At 45.0% G+C, this 16,093-nt stretch overlaps 1 protein-coding gene across 1 annotated transcript; it reads left to right on the top strand.

Moving 5' to 3' along the window:
- Window positions 1–1,451: 1,451 nt before the first annotated feature.
- LOC123115352 (chaperone protein ClpB1-like) lies at window positions 1,452–15,448 on the top strand. Its single transcript, XM_044536522.1, has 7 exons — window positions 1,452–1,664; window positions 1,797–2,534; window positions 2,642–2,982; window positions 3,089–3,251; window positions 3,450–3,500; window positions 13,278–13,475; window positions 15,269–15,448. The coding sequence occupies exons 1-7, from the start codon at window positions 1,452–1,454 to the stop codon at window positions 15,446–15,448; spliced, it is 1,884 nt and encodes a 627-aa protein (XP_044392457.1).
- The last annotated feature ends 645 nt before the right edge of the window (window positions 15,449–16,093 follow it).

The raw sequence follows: 16,093 nt of genomic DNA, 5'->3' as shown, positions 1-16,093 counted from the left end.
GCAGAGGAGGGGTCATGGAAATTGTTGTGGAAGGCGGAGGTCCCATCCAAAGTACTCCCTCCGTCCGGAAATACTTGTCATTGAAATGGATGTATCTAGATGTATTTTAGTTGTAGATACATCTATTTTCATTCATTTTGAAGACAAGTATTTCCGAACGGAGGGAGTACACATGTTCTTGTGGAGACTGTCGAAACAGTCTTTGCCCACAGAGGATGTCAGAGGTCACCGCCATATGACAAATACGAGCACATGCAGCTTCTGCAGCGCACAGGATACATTGCGGCATTCTCTTTTGGAGTGCACCGTTTCGAGATGTACATGGGCCCTTGTGGATGAGGAACTAGTGAGTACACTGGTTGCTACAGCAGAATTGAGGGCGAAGAGTTGGCTGTTCAGCCTTTTAGATTCGCTATCACATGAAAACTTTGTTCTCCTCTCTGTAACCCTGTGGGTAATTTGGACTTCAAGAAGAAAGGCCATCCACGAGGAAATATTTCAAACCCCCCATGCAACGCATGCATTCATCACCCGCTTCATATCTGATCTGGAAGCAGTGAGAGCTCCTAAAACTGTTCGCCAAAACACAGCAACCACAAACATACCTCGTCTGCGACCGAAGGCTCCTCCAGCGAAATATGCCAAAGTTCATGTTGATGCTGCAGTAAGAACACACTGAGGGGGGACGGCTGTAGCTATTTGTAGAGACAGTCATGGAGCCTTCTTGGGAGCTCAGCTCTGGTTATAGCAGGGATTTGGGACCCAGCTACGCTTGAGGCTATTGCATGGCGGGAGGCCATTGCTTTAGCGGAAGATCTAACATATTCAGCGTTCCGGCCTCAGATTGCAAGCAGGTTATTGGTGACATTACCAAAGGACACAAGGGCCCCTATGGATCGATCATCTCTGAAATAAAGTCCAGATCATCACCGTTTGAATGTAATTTTTCTTTTGAAAGTCGTCAAGTTAATTTAAAAGCTCATAAGTTAGCGAGATTTGCTCTAAGATTAGCATATGGGCGTCATGTTTGGCTTGGCCAGCCTCATGACCAATCTTGTATCCCACTTTTTGTGGATTTTGAATGAATAAAGGCTTTACCTCTAAAAAAAAGCTGACAGCAAACGACCTCGGCAATCCTACGTGGATAGGGGCCTGCGCCAAGATCCGTGCAACGGTGGAGACAGCATCCGCCAGGGTTGGCTCCTAGCGAACGCTCGCCAGATAGTGTTCCCATAAAAAAAGACCTTATAGCTAGCAGCCAACTTGGAAATATACTTTCCATGTGAGTAGGTTTGTTGAGAACTTGCATTAACCGGAGGGAGCCATGATCTTGCTCGTGAAGTCAAGCTAGCTTTCTTGTACGTCCAACTTGTATAAATAGGCGCAACACAAGCCATGCATCATCGGCCGAACGAAACGAAACAATGTCTTCTTCATCCTGGCCGCGGCCAATGTCTCGTGCGGGTGCATGCCAAGTTTACGATCCAGTACTGGGAACCTACGTGCCGCGAGCATCCTCCACCTCCACCTTCCTCGGCTTAGCGCTGGAGGAGATCAAAGTCATGGCCTGCGTCGGAGCCACGGCGGCCGTGTGCTACGGGGCGTGGAGGTACTACAGGTACAAGACCTGCCTGCGCACCTACGGCCGGGACCTGACGGCCTTGGCCAGCAAGCAGCGCGACCCGGTGGTGCCCGTGCACCGCGATGACAAGGTCGACCCGGTGCCAGTGGTGCGCCGCGATGACGAACGAAATTCGGGCCACAACGCCGCCTACTACCGGGACATGAGTCACAAGGCGGTCACGGCCGGCGAGGCTGACCCGGTGGTCGGCCGCGACGACGAGATCGACCGCGTCGTCCGCATCCTCTGCCGCCGGACCAAGAACTGCGCCGCGCTTGTCGGCGCCGCGGGGGTGGGCAAGACGGCCGTCGCCGAGGGCCTCGCGCAGCGCATCGCCGAGGGGAAGGTGCCCAAGCAGCTCGCCGGCGCGCGCCTGGTGGAGCTCGACCTCGCGGCCATGGTGGCAGGGACCAGGTGGCGCGGCATGTTCGAGGAGCGCATGAAGAACGTGATCAGCTCCGCCGAGGCGTCCAACGGCAAGATCATCCTCTTCATCGACGAGATGCACACGCTCGTCGGCGCCGGCGACTACCAGCGCCGAAACGACGCCGCCAACATGCTAAAGCCGGCGTTGGCCCGTGGCCGCATCCGTTGCGTCGGCGCCACCACGTTCGACGAGTACCGGAAGCACATCGAGAAGGACCCCGCCCTGGAGCGGCGATTCCAGAAGGTGCACGTCGACGAGCCGAGCGAGCAGGCCACCATTGGCATCCTCCGTGGTCTAAAGCAGCGCTACGAAGAGCACCATGGTCTGCAAATTCAGGATGCTGCAATTGTTGCCGCTGCACAGCTCGCTGGCCGCTATGTCACCGGCCGACAATTTCCTGACAAGGGAATTGATCTCATTGACGAGGCTTGCACCAGCAGCCTAGAGGGGAGTGAGATGATTGTTGGTCCGGATCACATTGCACAGGTAGCCATACTTCTTAAAATTCATATATATGTCTATTATTTTAACAGATATATGCATGTGTCATGTGTATTATTTCAATTTGTTTTGTTATATATATTCTTTTCAAGGTTGTGAGCCGATGGACAGGCATTCCTATAGCTACACTTGATCAAGATGAGAAGGTCAAGTTAGTCCATTTAGCGCACAGATTGCATGAGCGAGTAGTTGGACAATATGAGGCTGTCAATTTGGTTGCAGATACGGTGTTGTGTTCTAGGGCCGGTCTTGATCATCCTGGTCAACCAATAGGCTCCTTCCTATTTGTGGGTCTGACTGGTGTTGGAAAGACAGAGCTTGCAAAAGCTCTCGCCGAGCAGCTATTCGATGAAGAGAAGATGTTGATTCGCTTTGACATGTCTGAATATGTTAGCCCCGGATCTGTCCTGCGTCTCGTTGGAGCACCACCAAGGTTTGGTTTGTTGCATATTGTGTGCTTTTTGAACATTCAAATATCATATATTGTAATTTGTTCGTAGTGCGACTAGTTTCAGTTGCTTATGTAATATCATTTACAGCTATTTGGGCTACGAAGAAGGTGGGCAACTAACTGAGAAAGTTAGGAGACGGCCATACAGTGTTATCCTTTTTGATGAGGTGGAAAAGGCGCATCACTCGGTGTTGAATGTTTTGCTCCAGCTGCTTGATGATGGCGTGGTGACCGATGGTAAAGGTCGGAATGTGGATTTCAAGAACACGGTCATCATTATGACATCAAATGTCGGAGCACAGCACATAACACCGGGAATAGCCGGAGAAAACACACTGCGAACCGCACGAGACCTTCTCATGAAACAAGTTTGTGACTGATAAATATCCCTAACGTAATTAATTAAGCCTCATCGCTGATTCACTTATCGTATGTGTTTGTTGGTGTAGGTTTGGGAATACTTCAAGCCGGAACTTCTCAACAGACTAAGTGAGGTCGTGGTATTCGAGCCACTTTTGCAGCACGAACTAAAGAAGGTCGTGAACATCCAAATGAAGAGTATCATTGCTAGAGTAGCTCGCAAGGACATCTCTTTGGTTTTTAGCGATGATGTGCCGGATGTTATTTTGTCAGAGTCATATGACCCCGTGAGTACCAAATATTGTTTCCAAAATAATGGTATCATCAAACTCATTTGAGCCAAGTAATAATGAACCTGTCTTGGCAATAACTAATCATATTTTTTTAATTTGTCACAGATGTATGGTGCTAGACCCATAAAGAGGTGGGTGCAAAAGAATATCATGATAAGTATCTCCAAGATGTTGGTCAAAGGAGAAGCTGACAAAGGATCGACGATCTTCATCGACGCCGCCATTGACTGGAAAGGATTGGAGTTTCGAGTGGTGAAGAGGAACAATAATGTAGATGCAGGAGGCAAGAGGAACACCTATGATTGATTGGCGCTTTGAAGAAGAACGACGTAACCACAGCTTGATTTGAATGATTTTTTGTGTATACCTTACAGAGTTCCATTTAATTCCGCCCGGACCATGCATTTGTGCAAGTCTGTAACAGGGTGTGTTCTTTCGAATTGATGTGTGGCACCGTTGCTGCATTGCCTTTGCTTATGGGTGCTGTTGTTGCATGCATTGTTTCTACTCTCTATGAATGTCAACACATAACATCTTTGTATAATTCATCCTTATAGCCCCATTTTCACATCGATGAATTCAACTCGACTCTCTTATAGGTCTGTCGTATGTTTCAAATGCTCTGTGAATCTGGGATTTCTTTCTGTGAAAATGGAACTCTGTGACCAGTGCAATTTTCTTCCGAAGAAAATTGCAGTTACAATAGTTATACTCTTGTTTAGAGAAATCTCGCCACTTTATTGATTGATAACAATGTTCATAGGTACAAGTATTAGGTCATGAGGATTGCTCAACCAAACATGTCTACCTACGCCTAAATTACAGACAAATTTAGCGAGATTATGAGCCTCAACGTTGTGGTTTCTAGTTTCTACGCTCATGGACAAAAGAACACAAAGTAAAACTAGTTCTACATGAGATTCGTTATTTCATGTACAATAGCCGAGTGAGGACCTCCTTATATCATTCACCGGTCATAGGCAGTTGGAAGCCACCTTCAATCTTTGCACATGTAGGTCTTCTGCTAGTGCCAGCGCTTCCCTGCGTGCGTATATTTCCAATATAGTAGGATCAGTGATGTCTCGATACACAACCGCAGGGTATCCTATACTTCAGTCCTATATACGATCGGGCACCAGGTAGAGATAGAAACTTTAGTCTGTTAGGGTATCCCACCCATAAGCCGCCGCCTCCCCAAAACTCTAGCTTTCTGCCTCTCACCGGCGCCGGCGTCGGTCCATCCCGTCTCTGGTGGCCCTATGGCCATGGAGGCGGGGTGGATCTCGGCCCTTGCCGGTGGGAGGGCTTCGTTTTTAGATCTTTTTTCGAGCTTTGCTAGGGTTTGTGTCCTGCTCAGGAAGGCGAGACGGTGGCGGCTCCCTGAAGATGGAATAAATGTCTCCCCGCCTAGCCCCCATTCCGGTGATGTATCTTGCATCATCGGTGGCCGTGTGAAGTTGTGTCTCCGGCGGATCTGTTCGTCGTTCGTCTTCGTTCGTGTGTTTTCAGGTTGGATTCTTTTGATCTACACTCTTCATCCGCGTCGGTTGCTGTTCTGGTGTGTTGGTTCTACGGAGCCTTAGCACGACGACTTCCCGACTGTCTACTACAACAAGGTTTGTCCGGCTCCGGCGATGGAGGGGCGATGACAGCGGCGCGCCTTCGGCTCGCTTCAGTGCTTATAGTCGTCGCTAGGTGGTCTACGGATCTAGATGTAATTTTTATTATTTCTAGTGCTCGTTGTACTACCATAATTGAAGATGAATAGATTGAAAGTTTTCCTCGCAAAAAAAAAACCCGCAGAGGAACACATAAACATTCCAGTATAATCTCGACATAGGCTGCCACTGCACCACCATGTCTGTTGTGCGCAACTGCTCCGTTAACATTCATTTTCACCACTCCATGAGGTGAGGCCAGCCAGCGCTAGAAAACATCTCGTCTCAGGCTTAGCAATCTAGTCTAGTTCGCTAATGTATGAACCCACAAACACTAGTAAAAAACAGGCCTACCGTTCGGCCCTGGCCAGCCCATTAGTCCCGGTTCTTCAAGAACCGGGACCAATGGGGGGTATTAGACCCGGTTCGTGAGCCCAGGGGGCCGGCCGGGGCCTCATGGGCATTGGTCCCGGTTCGTGTAGAACCATTTGTCCCGGTTCGAGCCACTAACCGGGACCAATGGTCCTCGCTGCTGGCCCACAACCATTGGTCCCGGTTCGTGGCATGAACCGGGACAGAAGGGGTGGCTTTAGTCCCGGTTCATGCCAGAAACCGGGACAAATAACTTGTCTATATATACCCACCGCCGCGGCAGAGCACTTCACAGTGCTCTATTTTTTCAATCCGGTGAGGAGAAGGCATTTGGGTGCTTTAGTTCACCTCTTATGCACATGAGGTGTTCGATGAAATGCCCGAGCCACACTAGTTAAGCTTTCTCCTCTCGAAGTTCAACCTAGGAGCTCCATTTTTTTCAAGATTTCTCTAGATTTAGGGGTCCGTCACGCCCCGTCCCCGTTTTCACCGCCGTTGATCGCCCGTGCCGATCTCGTCGCCGGCACCACCGTGGTGAGCCTCTTGTTCTTATCTTCTTTATGATACTTGTTTGATTTTCTTACTTTAGATAGATATTTGTCTGATTTTCTTATTTTTGACACACATAATTATATGTAATGCACGCAGATGAACCGACAATGGATGTATGGTGACAGACACACCTCCGAGTACATTAAGGGTGTGCATATTTTTCTCGAAGTGGCTGAGGCAAACAAGCAGAATGGTTTTATGTGTTGTCCATGCAGTAAATGTGGGAATAGAAGTCTTACTCTGACCGGAAAATCCTTCACACCCACCTGCTTTACAAGGGTTTCATGCCACACTATAATGTTTGGACGAGGCACGGAATAGGGGTTATGATGGAAGACGGCAAAGAAGAAGAGGACGATGACAACTATGTGCCCCCTGAATACGATGATGCTACAACGGGGGGAGCTGCTAAAGATCAAGAGGAACCAGACGATGTGCCCGATGATGCTGCAACGGGGGAAGCTGCTGAAGATCAAGAGAAACCAGACGATGTGCCCGATGATGATCTCCGTCGGGTCATTGTCGATGCAAGGACGCAATGCGAAAGTCAAAAGGAGAAGCTGAAGTTCGATCGCATGTTAGAGGATCACAAAAAAAAGTTGTATCCCAATTGTGAAGATGGCAACACAAAGCTGGGTACCGTACTGGAATTGTTGCAGTGGAAGGCAGAGAATGTTGTGCCTGACAAAGGATTTGAGAAGCTAGTGAAAATATTAAAGAAGAAGCTTCCAAAGGATAATGAATTGCCCGACAGTACGTACGCAGCAAAGAAGGTTGTATGCCCTCTAGGATTGGAGGTGCAGAAGATACATGCATGCCCTAATGACTGCATCCTCTACCGCGGTGCGTACGAGGATTTGAATGCATGCCCGGTATGCGGTGCATTGCGATATAAGATCAGACGAGATGACCCTGGTGATGTTCACGGCGAGTCCCGCGGGAAGAGAGTTCCTGCGAAGGTGATGTGGTATGCTCCTATAATACCACGGTTGAAACGACTGTCCAGAAACAAAGAGCATGCCAAGTTGATGTGATGGCACAGTGAGGACCGTAAGAAAGACGGGAAGTTGAGAGCACCTGCTGACGGGTCGCAGTGGAGAAAAATTGAGAGAGAGTAATGGGCTGAGTTTGCACGTGACCCAAGGAACGTATGGTTTGGTTTAAGCACGGATGGCATTAATCCTTTCGGGAAGCAGAGCAGCAATCACAACACCTGGCCCGTGACACTATGTATGTATAATCTTCCTCCTTGGATGTGCATGAAGCGGAAGTTTATTATGATGCCAGTTCTCATCCAAGGTCCTAAGCAACCCGACAATGACATTGATGTGTACCTAAGGCCATTAGTTGAAGAACTTTTACAGCTGTGGAATAGAAACGGTGTACGTGCGTGGGATGAGAACAAATAGGAGGTGGGAATAAAAAACAACTGCAGAAAGAATCAACTAAAAAAATCTTTTACCGGTTCATGCCACGAACCGGTACTAAAAGGTGCTCGTGGGGCCCCAGCCTTAAAACCTATACCAAATAAAATGCCTTTGTAACAGCCTTAGAACTGGTACTAAAGGAATCAACTAAAAAGCTTTTATAAACCTCTAGTATTATTGAAACTAAAATTATATAGAATTTTGTTACAAACTTTAATAGCAAAAAGAATTATCATAAAAGAAAATAAATAAGTAACTAGAATTTTGTTCAAAACATTAAAAGAAAAAAGAATTATCATAAAAGAAAATAAATAAGTAATTAGAATTTTGTTACAAACTTTAATAGCAAAAAGAATTATCGTAAAAGAAAATAAATAAGTAATTAGAAACAAAAAAGAAAGCAAAAAAACTGGGAAAAAATTAAAAAGAAACTAAAGGAATCAACTAAAAAGCTTTTATAAACCTCTAGTATTATTGAAACTAAAATTATATAGAATTTTGTTACAAACTTTAATAGCAAAAAGAATTATCGTAAAAGAAAATAAATAAGTAATTATAAACAAAAAAGAAAGCAAAAAAACTGGGAATTTTTTTAAAAAAAGTGCCACCTACAGGGCCACCACGGCCTGCATACGACTAGAAACCCATTACTAGGGCCAGGATGCAGGCCCGTAGTAGGCCCAATAGGCCCACAAGCACAAAGAGTGATTTTAGGCCCGTAAGCCTGCAGTAGAGAGGAGCTCGAAGTGGTTGGTTCGGCAGGGCTTATAAACCACTCCGAGCCCCTCTCGGCTAGCGACGTGGGACTAAACATAGCACCGCACCGCGCCAGTTCCAGCACACGACCTTTGGTCCCGATTGGTTCCACCAACCGGGACTAAAGGGGTGCATTGGTACCGGTTTGTGGCATCAACCGGTACCAATGACCCTCGTTTGTCTAGGTTTGTCGCACCAACCGGGACCAAATGTCTTTGTTTCCCGCCCTTTGGGCTGCTGAAAAGAGGCCTTTGGTCCTGGTTGGTGCCACCAACCGGGACTAAAGGGGTGCATTGGTCCCGGTTGGTGCCATGAATCGGGACCAATGCTCTGCCTATATAAGCAGCACTCGCGAAAATTTGGTTCAGTTCTTCTTCCCCATCGCCTGACGCCGCCAGGCTGCCCGTCTCCTGTTGGGGAACGTTGCAGAAAATTAAAATTTTTCCTACGGTTTCACCAAGATCCATCTATGAGTTCATCTAAGCAACGAGTCAAGGGAGTGAGTTTGCATCTACATACCACTTGTAGATCGAGTGCGGAAGCGTTCAAGGGGTTGGTGATGATGGAGTCGTACTCGACGTGATTCGGATCACCGATGACCAAGTGCTGAACGGACAGCACCTCCGCATTTAACACACGTACGGTACGGGCGACGTCTCCTCCGTCTTGATCCAGCAAGGAGGAAGGAGAGGTTGAGGAAGATAGCTCCAACGGCAGCACGACGGCATGGTGTTGTTGGTGCAGCAGTACTCCGACAGAGCTTCGCCAAGCACGTACGGAGGAGGAGAGGTGTTGGGGAGGGGAGGGGCTGCGCCTTGGCTTGTATTTTTTCAGCCCTCCCCTCACCCCTCTATATATAGGAGGAGAGCGGCAAGGGGGCCGGCCCTCTAGGGGAAACCCTAGAGGGGGGCGGCGGCCAAAGGGAGAGGGAAAAGGGGTGGCTTGCCCCACAAGCTAGGGGGGCGCCCCCTTTAGGGTTTCCCCTCCCCTTGCCCTAGCCGCATGGGCCTAGGTGGGGAGGCGCGCCCAGCCCACTAGGGGCTGGCTCCCTCTCCCACACAGCCCATGTGGCCCCCCCGGGAGGGGTGGCCCCACCCGGTGGACCCCCGGAACCCTTCCGGTGGCCCCAGTACAATACCGGTATGCCACCGAAACTTTCCGGTGTCCGTTTAACCACTTTCCTTATATAAATCTTTACCTCCGGACCATTCCGGAACTCCTCGTGATGTCCGGGATCTCATCCGGGACTCCGAACAACATTCGGTAATCACATACATGTCTTCCTGATAACCCTAGCGTCACCGAACCTTAAGTGTGTAGACCCTACGGGTTCGGGAGACATGCATACATGACCGAGACGACCTCAAGTCAATAACCAACAGCGGGATCTGGATACCCATGTTGGCTCCCACATGCTCCTCGATGTTGTCATCGGATGAACCACGATGTCGAGGATTCGATCAAACCCCGTATGCAATTCCCTTTGTCAATCGGTACGTTACATGCCCGAGACTCGATCGTCGGTATCCCAATACCTCGTTCAGTCTCGTTACCGGCAAGTCACTTTACTCATACCGCAATGCATGATCCCGTGATCAAACACTTGGTCACTTTGAGCTCATTGTGATGATGCATTACCGAGTGGGCCCAGAGATACCTCTCCGTCATACGGAGTGACAAATCCCAGTCTCGATCCGTGTCAACCCAACAGACACTTTCGGAGATACCTGTAATGCACCTTTATAGTCACCCAGTTACGTTGTGACGTTTGGTACACCCAAAGCACTCCTACGGTATCCGGGAGTTGCACGATCTCATGGTCTAAGGAAGAGATACTTGACATTGGAAAAGCTCTAGCAAACGAACTAACCGACCTTTGTGCTATGCTTAGGATTGGGTCTTGTCCATCACATCATTCTCCTAATGATGTGATCCCGTTATCAACGACATCCAATGTCCATAGCCAGGAAACCATGACTATCTGTTGATCACAACGAGCTAGTCAACTAGAGGCTCACTAGGGACATATTGTGGTCTATGTATTCACACGTGTATTACGATTTCCGGATAATACAGTTATAGCATGAATAAAAGACTATTATCATGAACAAAGAAATATAATAATAACACTTTTATTATTGCTTCTAGGGCATATTTCCAACATCTCCGCCTCGCCGTTGTCGTCGTCTCCCCGCGCCGTCCCGCGCCGCACCGAGGCTGTCGCCGACCCCACCCCGCGCCCCGTGCCCTGCGACGCCGCCGGCCCTGCCCGTCGCCGCCCCGCCCCGGCCCACGTCGCCCCGCCCCGTCGCCGCCCCGCCCTGCCCCGTGCCGCACATCGCCGTCGCCGTCGCCGTCGCCGTCTCCGTCTCCGTCGCCGACACCGTCGCCGTGAGCAAAAATTTTGCTAATTTAATTTGATGTTAGTAGTAGTTAATTTAGATGTGTAGTATAATTTAGATGTGTAGTTAATTGAGTTAGATTTTGTTAGATTTTTTTTAGTTCATAGATTTTTTTTAGATGTGTAGTTCATAGATGTTTCTGTTAATTTTTTTTTCATATTGTGTTAGATTTTTTTCTGTTAATAGATTTTTTTGGTGATATTATTGTTGAATATGCATGTTTGTATGTTCATATATATGCAAAGATCGAATATGTCAAATTTTTATGATTTTTTTCTGTTCATAGAATTTTTATGATTTTTTCTGTTCATAGAATTTTTATGATTCTTTTCTGTTGTAATTTTGTTCATAGAATTTTAATGATTTTTTTGTTCATAGTGTTTGTTTTCTTTGTCAATTTATGTATATGTTCATATTGTGTATGTATAGGAAAATTATGAATGATAGAAGTCATTTATGAATATGTTCATATTTAGAATAGAGGAAAAAGGAAAAAATAAGAAGAGAAAGTGTTTAATATATTTAGTTAGAAAAATAATAGAACTATAGTTAAACTAGTTTATTTTTAGTAAGTACTACTTTATTTTATTTATAGTAAGTGCTTCATATATAGTTGAACTAGCTAGTTGATTTAATAAACTACTTTACTTTACTATATATATAAGTAGTTTGTTTTTAGTAAGTACTACTTTATTTATTTATAGTAAGTGCTTAGTAGTTGAACTACTTTACATTTAGGAATGGAGGGAGTATGGAATCTCTACAAAGACTTATATTTAGAAACGGAGGGAGTATTACTTAATTAATTGTTTTGGCATAAATAAAATTTACTACTACTTGCCTGGCAAACTAAACTGATGTACTATTTCATTCATGTCGCACGCCGTCAATTCCCCGATAAGGCAATTGATCTAATATAAGGATGGCAATGGGTAGGGTATGGGCAGGGTAGAATAATACCATACCCATACGCGTATAGTCAGTGGGTACAAAATTCTACCCATACCCGTATCCATGGGTGTAAAACTTTACCCATACCCATACCCAACGGGTACCCAATGGATAGAACAAATACTACACAAGTTGTTCACAAGTTTACACTCATTCATAGCACATTTGACAAAAAATCAAATATCTTAGCTCAATAACAAGTAGATGGGTACAAGACTACTATCAAAATTTAGAAATCACAACATACTCATAAGTCAATAGAAGTATACGAGTCACATGACGAATTAATGATTAATTGACAACAACTTAACATTATTTTTACAAGCGGGCAGGGTATGGGTATACCCGCGGGTACAAAGCTATACCCGTACCCTACCCATGACTTAACGGGTAGGGTATGGGTACTACCTATGAGTATAAAAGTGTGCCCATATCCTACCCATGCGGGTACGGTACCCGCGGGTACCCGTACCCATGGGTAAAATTGCCATCCTTAATCTAATAGACGAGGCTTGCACCTCCGTCAACGGAAAAGCAAAAGAAGCAATTGTTGGCCCGGATCTTGTAGCGCAGGTGGGTGCGTCGTGTCACACCGTTTTCAGCTGATTTTGTTGCCAGTTAAGCTTGTACTTAAGCCACTCAACTACTTTTTTTAATATAATAATTTGAAGGTCGTAAGCCGGTGGACTGGAATCCCTATAACTGAGCTTGATCAAGACGAGAAGGTCAAGTTAATCCACTTAGCAGACCGATTGCACTAGAGAGTAGTTGGCCAGAATGAGGCGGTCGATTTGGTTGCAGAAGCGGTGTTGCGTTCTAGGGTTGGCCTTGCTCGAGGTGGCCAGCCGGTGGGCTCCTTCCTCTTTCTCGGCTCAACTGGTGTTGGAAAGACGGAACTTGCAAAGGCTCTCGCTGAGCAATTATTTGGCAGCTAGAAGATGCTGGTTCGCTTCGACATGTCAGAATATAGTTGTCCTTCTTCCGTGATGCGTCTCATTGGAGCACCCCCAAGGTCTATGATTACAATATAAACTTGTTTCTTACATTAAAGTTACCATGTTATACTTTACATGTGGCTTTACTAATACGAGTGTTCCTTTCGTGGCATCATAACTTTATATCTTGCTTTACTAATACGAGTGTTCCTTTCGTGGCATCATAAAGCTACCACGGTTACCACGATGGCGGACAACTAACCGAGAAAATCAGGAGACGCCCATATAGTGTTATTCTTTTTGATGAGGTGGAGAAGGCAGATTACTCGGTGATCAATGTTTTCCTTCAGCTGCTTGATGATGGTGTGCTGACAGATGGTCAAGGCCGGAACGTAGATTTCAAGAATACAATCATCATTATGACGTCAACTCTGGGAGCGAACCATCTAACGGGGGGAAACACGATGAAAGTTGCACATGACCTTCTCATGAAACAGGTATGTGAAATATGAAGAGCCCTCACAAATTTAAGCAACATGTTGATTCACTGTCATATATGTGTGTGGCGTAGGTTCGGAAATACTTCAAGCCAGAACTCCTCAACAGACTAAGCGAGATTGTGATATTCGAGCCGCTTTCCCACCACCAGCTGAAGGAAATCGTGAATATCCAGATGAAGGAGATCATTGTTAGAGTGGCCAGCAAGGGTATATCTCTAGTTTTGAAGGACGCCGCATTGGATGTGATTTTGTCAGAGTCATACAACCTAGTAAGCATTGCTTCTTCTTCCAAATTGATCGTCCATTAGGTTCACTTTCTGAAACGACCAACTACGATTTTTTTTTTGAAACTATGATGATTTTTATAGCAAATTCGGAAACTATACACCCTAATGGAGAAAAATCAAAAGTATCACCCCATCGGCCTTCTGTTGGCCGAAAAGGGACTTTTCGGCCTCCTGTTGGCCGAAGAGGGACTTTTCGGCCAACCGTTGGCCAAAAAGGACTTTTCGGCCAACCGTTGGCCAAAAAGGACTTTTCGGCCAACCGTTGGCCAAAAAATACTTTTCGGCCAACAGTTGGCCAAAGAGTCCCTCTTCGGCCAACATCTGCTCTACTTTTTAGAAAATTCATATCAAATAGGATTTTTAGTATTTTAATTTGATTCTTTTTGCATTAGATTAGAAATTTTATGAAGTTTCTGCAGATATCAAGTTTGACTAGATTTTAAAGTTTGAATTTGAATTTTCATGAATTTTCTCAAATCACTAGATTGCCTATAATTTGAGCTAGGAGTGTTCTTTATAGATGATTCTTTTTGCTACTGGTTCTTTGTGACTTTGTTTATCAGTAGTAATTAATTGGTGAATTTTAGGATTATTTAAAATTAGGTTTTTACGCCATTCTCTCCCTCCATTTTCTCCCGCCATTTTATTTCCCTCCATTTTCTTTCCCGCCATTCTCTCCCGCCATCTTCTTTCCCGCCATCTTCACTTCTCAACTTATAAAACGAGCCTCATGGTGTCCACGATCGTAGATAATATCGTCTGACACGGTCTGTGTCTCCTGCGTCGGTGCTGCTGGTGGAGTGTGAAACACTGTCTGAGAGAAGTCATAAGTGTTTGCAGCTTCGTCATCATCATTGGAGAGTGTTTCACACTTATGACTTCTCTCACACAGTGTTTCACACTCCACATGAACGCATCATCGTCATCCTCCATCGATGCAGCACTCCTTAGTGTGGCGGGAGAGAATGGCGGGAAAGAAAATGGTGGCAAAGAAAATGGAGGGAAAAAGATTGCGGGAAAGTATTTTTTTCATGTATAAAACGGCAATGGTTGTACAGGATTTACAAGGCACTTTTAAATATAAACTCCTATGAAGCTCAAAACAAGTTTTCTAGTAGGATAAAAGAAATAAAATACTACAAATACTACAAATAAAATAGCTACTGATAACTAAACAGAAACAAAAATAATATGTCAAAAAACTAAAGAAAAAAATTTAAAGCAATTAAAATTAAAAGAAATAGCATAAAACCTAACAAACACTAAAACAGAACTGTTTTCATAAAAACCTAATTTTAAATAATTATAAAATTTGCCAATTAATTACTACTGATAAACAAATTCACAAAGAACCAGTAGCAAAAAGAATCATCTTAAAAAAATACTCCTAGCTCAAATTATAGGCAATCTAGTTATTTGAGCAAATCCATGAAAAATTCAAATTCAAACTTTCAAATCTAGTCAAACTTGATATCTACAGAAACTTCATAAAATTTCTAATCTAATGCAAAAAGAATCAAATTAAAAAACTAAAAATCTTAATTGATATGAATTTTTTAAAATAGTAGAGCAGGTGTTGGCCGAAGAGGGACTCTTTGGCCAACGGTTGGCCGAAAAGTCCTTTTTGGCCAACGGTTGGCCGAAAAGTCCCTTTTCGGCCAACAGAAGGCCGACGGGGTGATACTTTTGATTTTTCTCCATTAGGGTGTATAGTTTCCGAATTTGCTATAAAAATCATCATAGTTTCAAAAAAAATCCCATACTTTCCCATGCAGATGTACGGTGCAAGGCCTATAAAGAGGTGGGTCGAAAAGAATATAATCACAATTATCTGCCAGATGCTGGTGAACGGGGAAGCCGATGAAGACTCGATAATCACCATTGATGCTGCCATGGACAAGAAGGGGTTGAAGTACCAAGTGGCGAAAAATGAAACCGCAGCCGACTTGGTTTGAAGCAGAAAAAACCTCGGATGTATCCCTCTTTGTATGGAGTATGGTTGCCTCGATACATGTTCCTATTCTTCTCTCTAATCTATGAGTACGAGCACCATAATCTAGCCTTATTCATCACGTGGCTTTAAAAGTTGTGAAATTTTTACATAGCTTCGTGAGAAATGTAAATAGATCCCACTACGTGGCAAAACAGTCGCAACGATTGTCCATGGGTATCAGTTTCTAAACTGGCAAGCACGCAGAGGGACATGTTGATGCATGTGCTGCTTTGATAATGTAAGCTACGACCGGAGAATCCAGAGCCGATGGTTTCTTCACGATGGGAAAAGGTGAAGGACATCATGTTGGAACAAAAACATGGTGAAATTTAGTGCTAATCTCAGAATTTTAGCTAAAGAGAGAAGAAGCCTGCACAAGTGACACGTAACCACATCTGTACTCTTACTAATCCTCTTTTATGAATGAAAAATGATAGCTAGGGAACTTTCCTACGGTTTTTTGTCAAAAAAATTAAGCCAAACAAATTTGGTCTATCCCTCAGCTCAAAGCGTGATTTCTCTGATGACACGGTTAAGTTGTTTCGCTCATGAGGGAATCTGATCAAAGTAAATAAGTTAATGTAGAAAAAATATGTTAAGTGCAATT

The sequence above is a fragment of the Triticum aestivum genome, chromosome 5B (genome assembly GCF_018294505.1).
Source record: "Triticum aestivum cultivar Chinese Spring chromosome 5B, IWGSC CS RefSeq v2.1, whole genome shotgun sequence".
NCBI classification, from domain to species: domain Eukaryota; kingdom Viridiplantae; phylum Streptophyta; class Magnoliopsida; order Poales; family Poaceae; genus Triticum; species Triticum aestivum.
The sequence above is the reverse complement of the archived record's forward strand: the minus strand, read 5'-3'. Positions and strand labels throughout refer to the sequence as shown.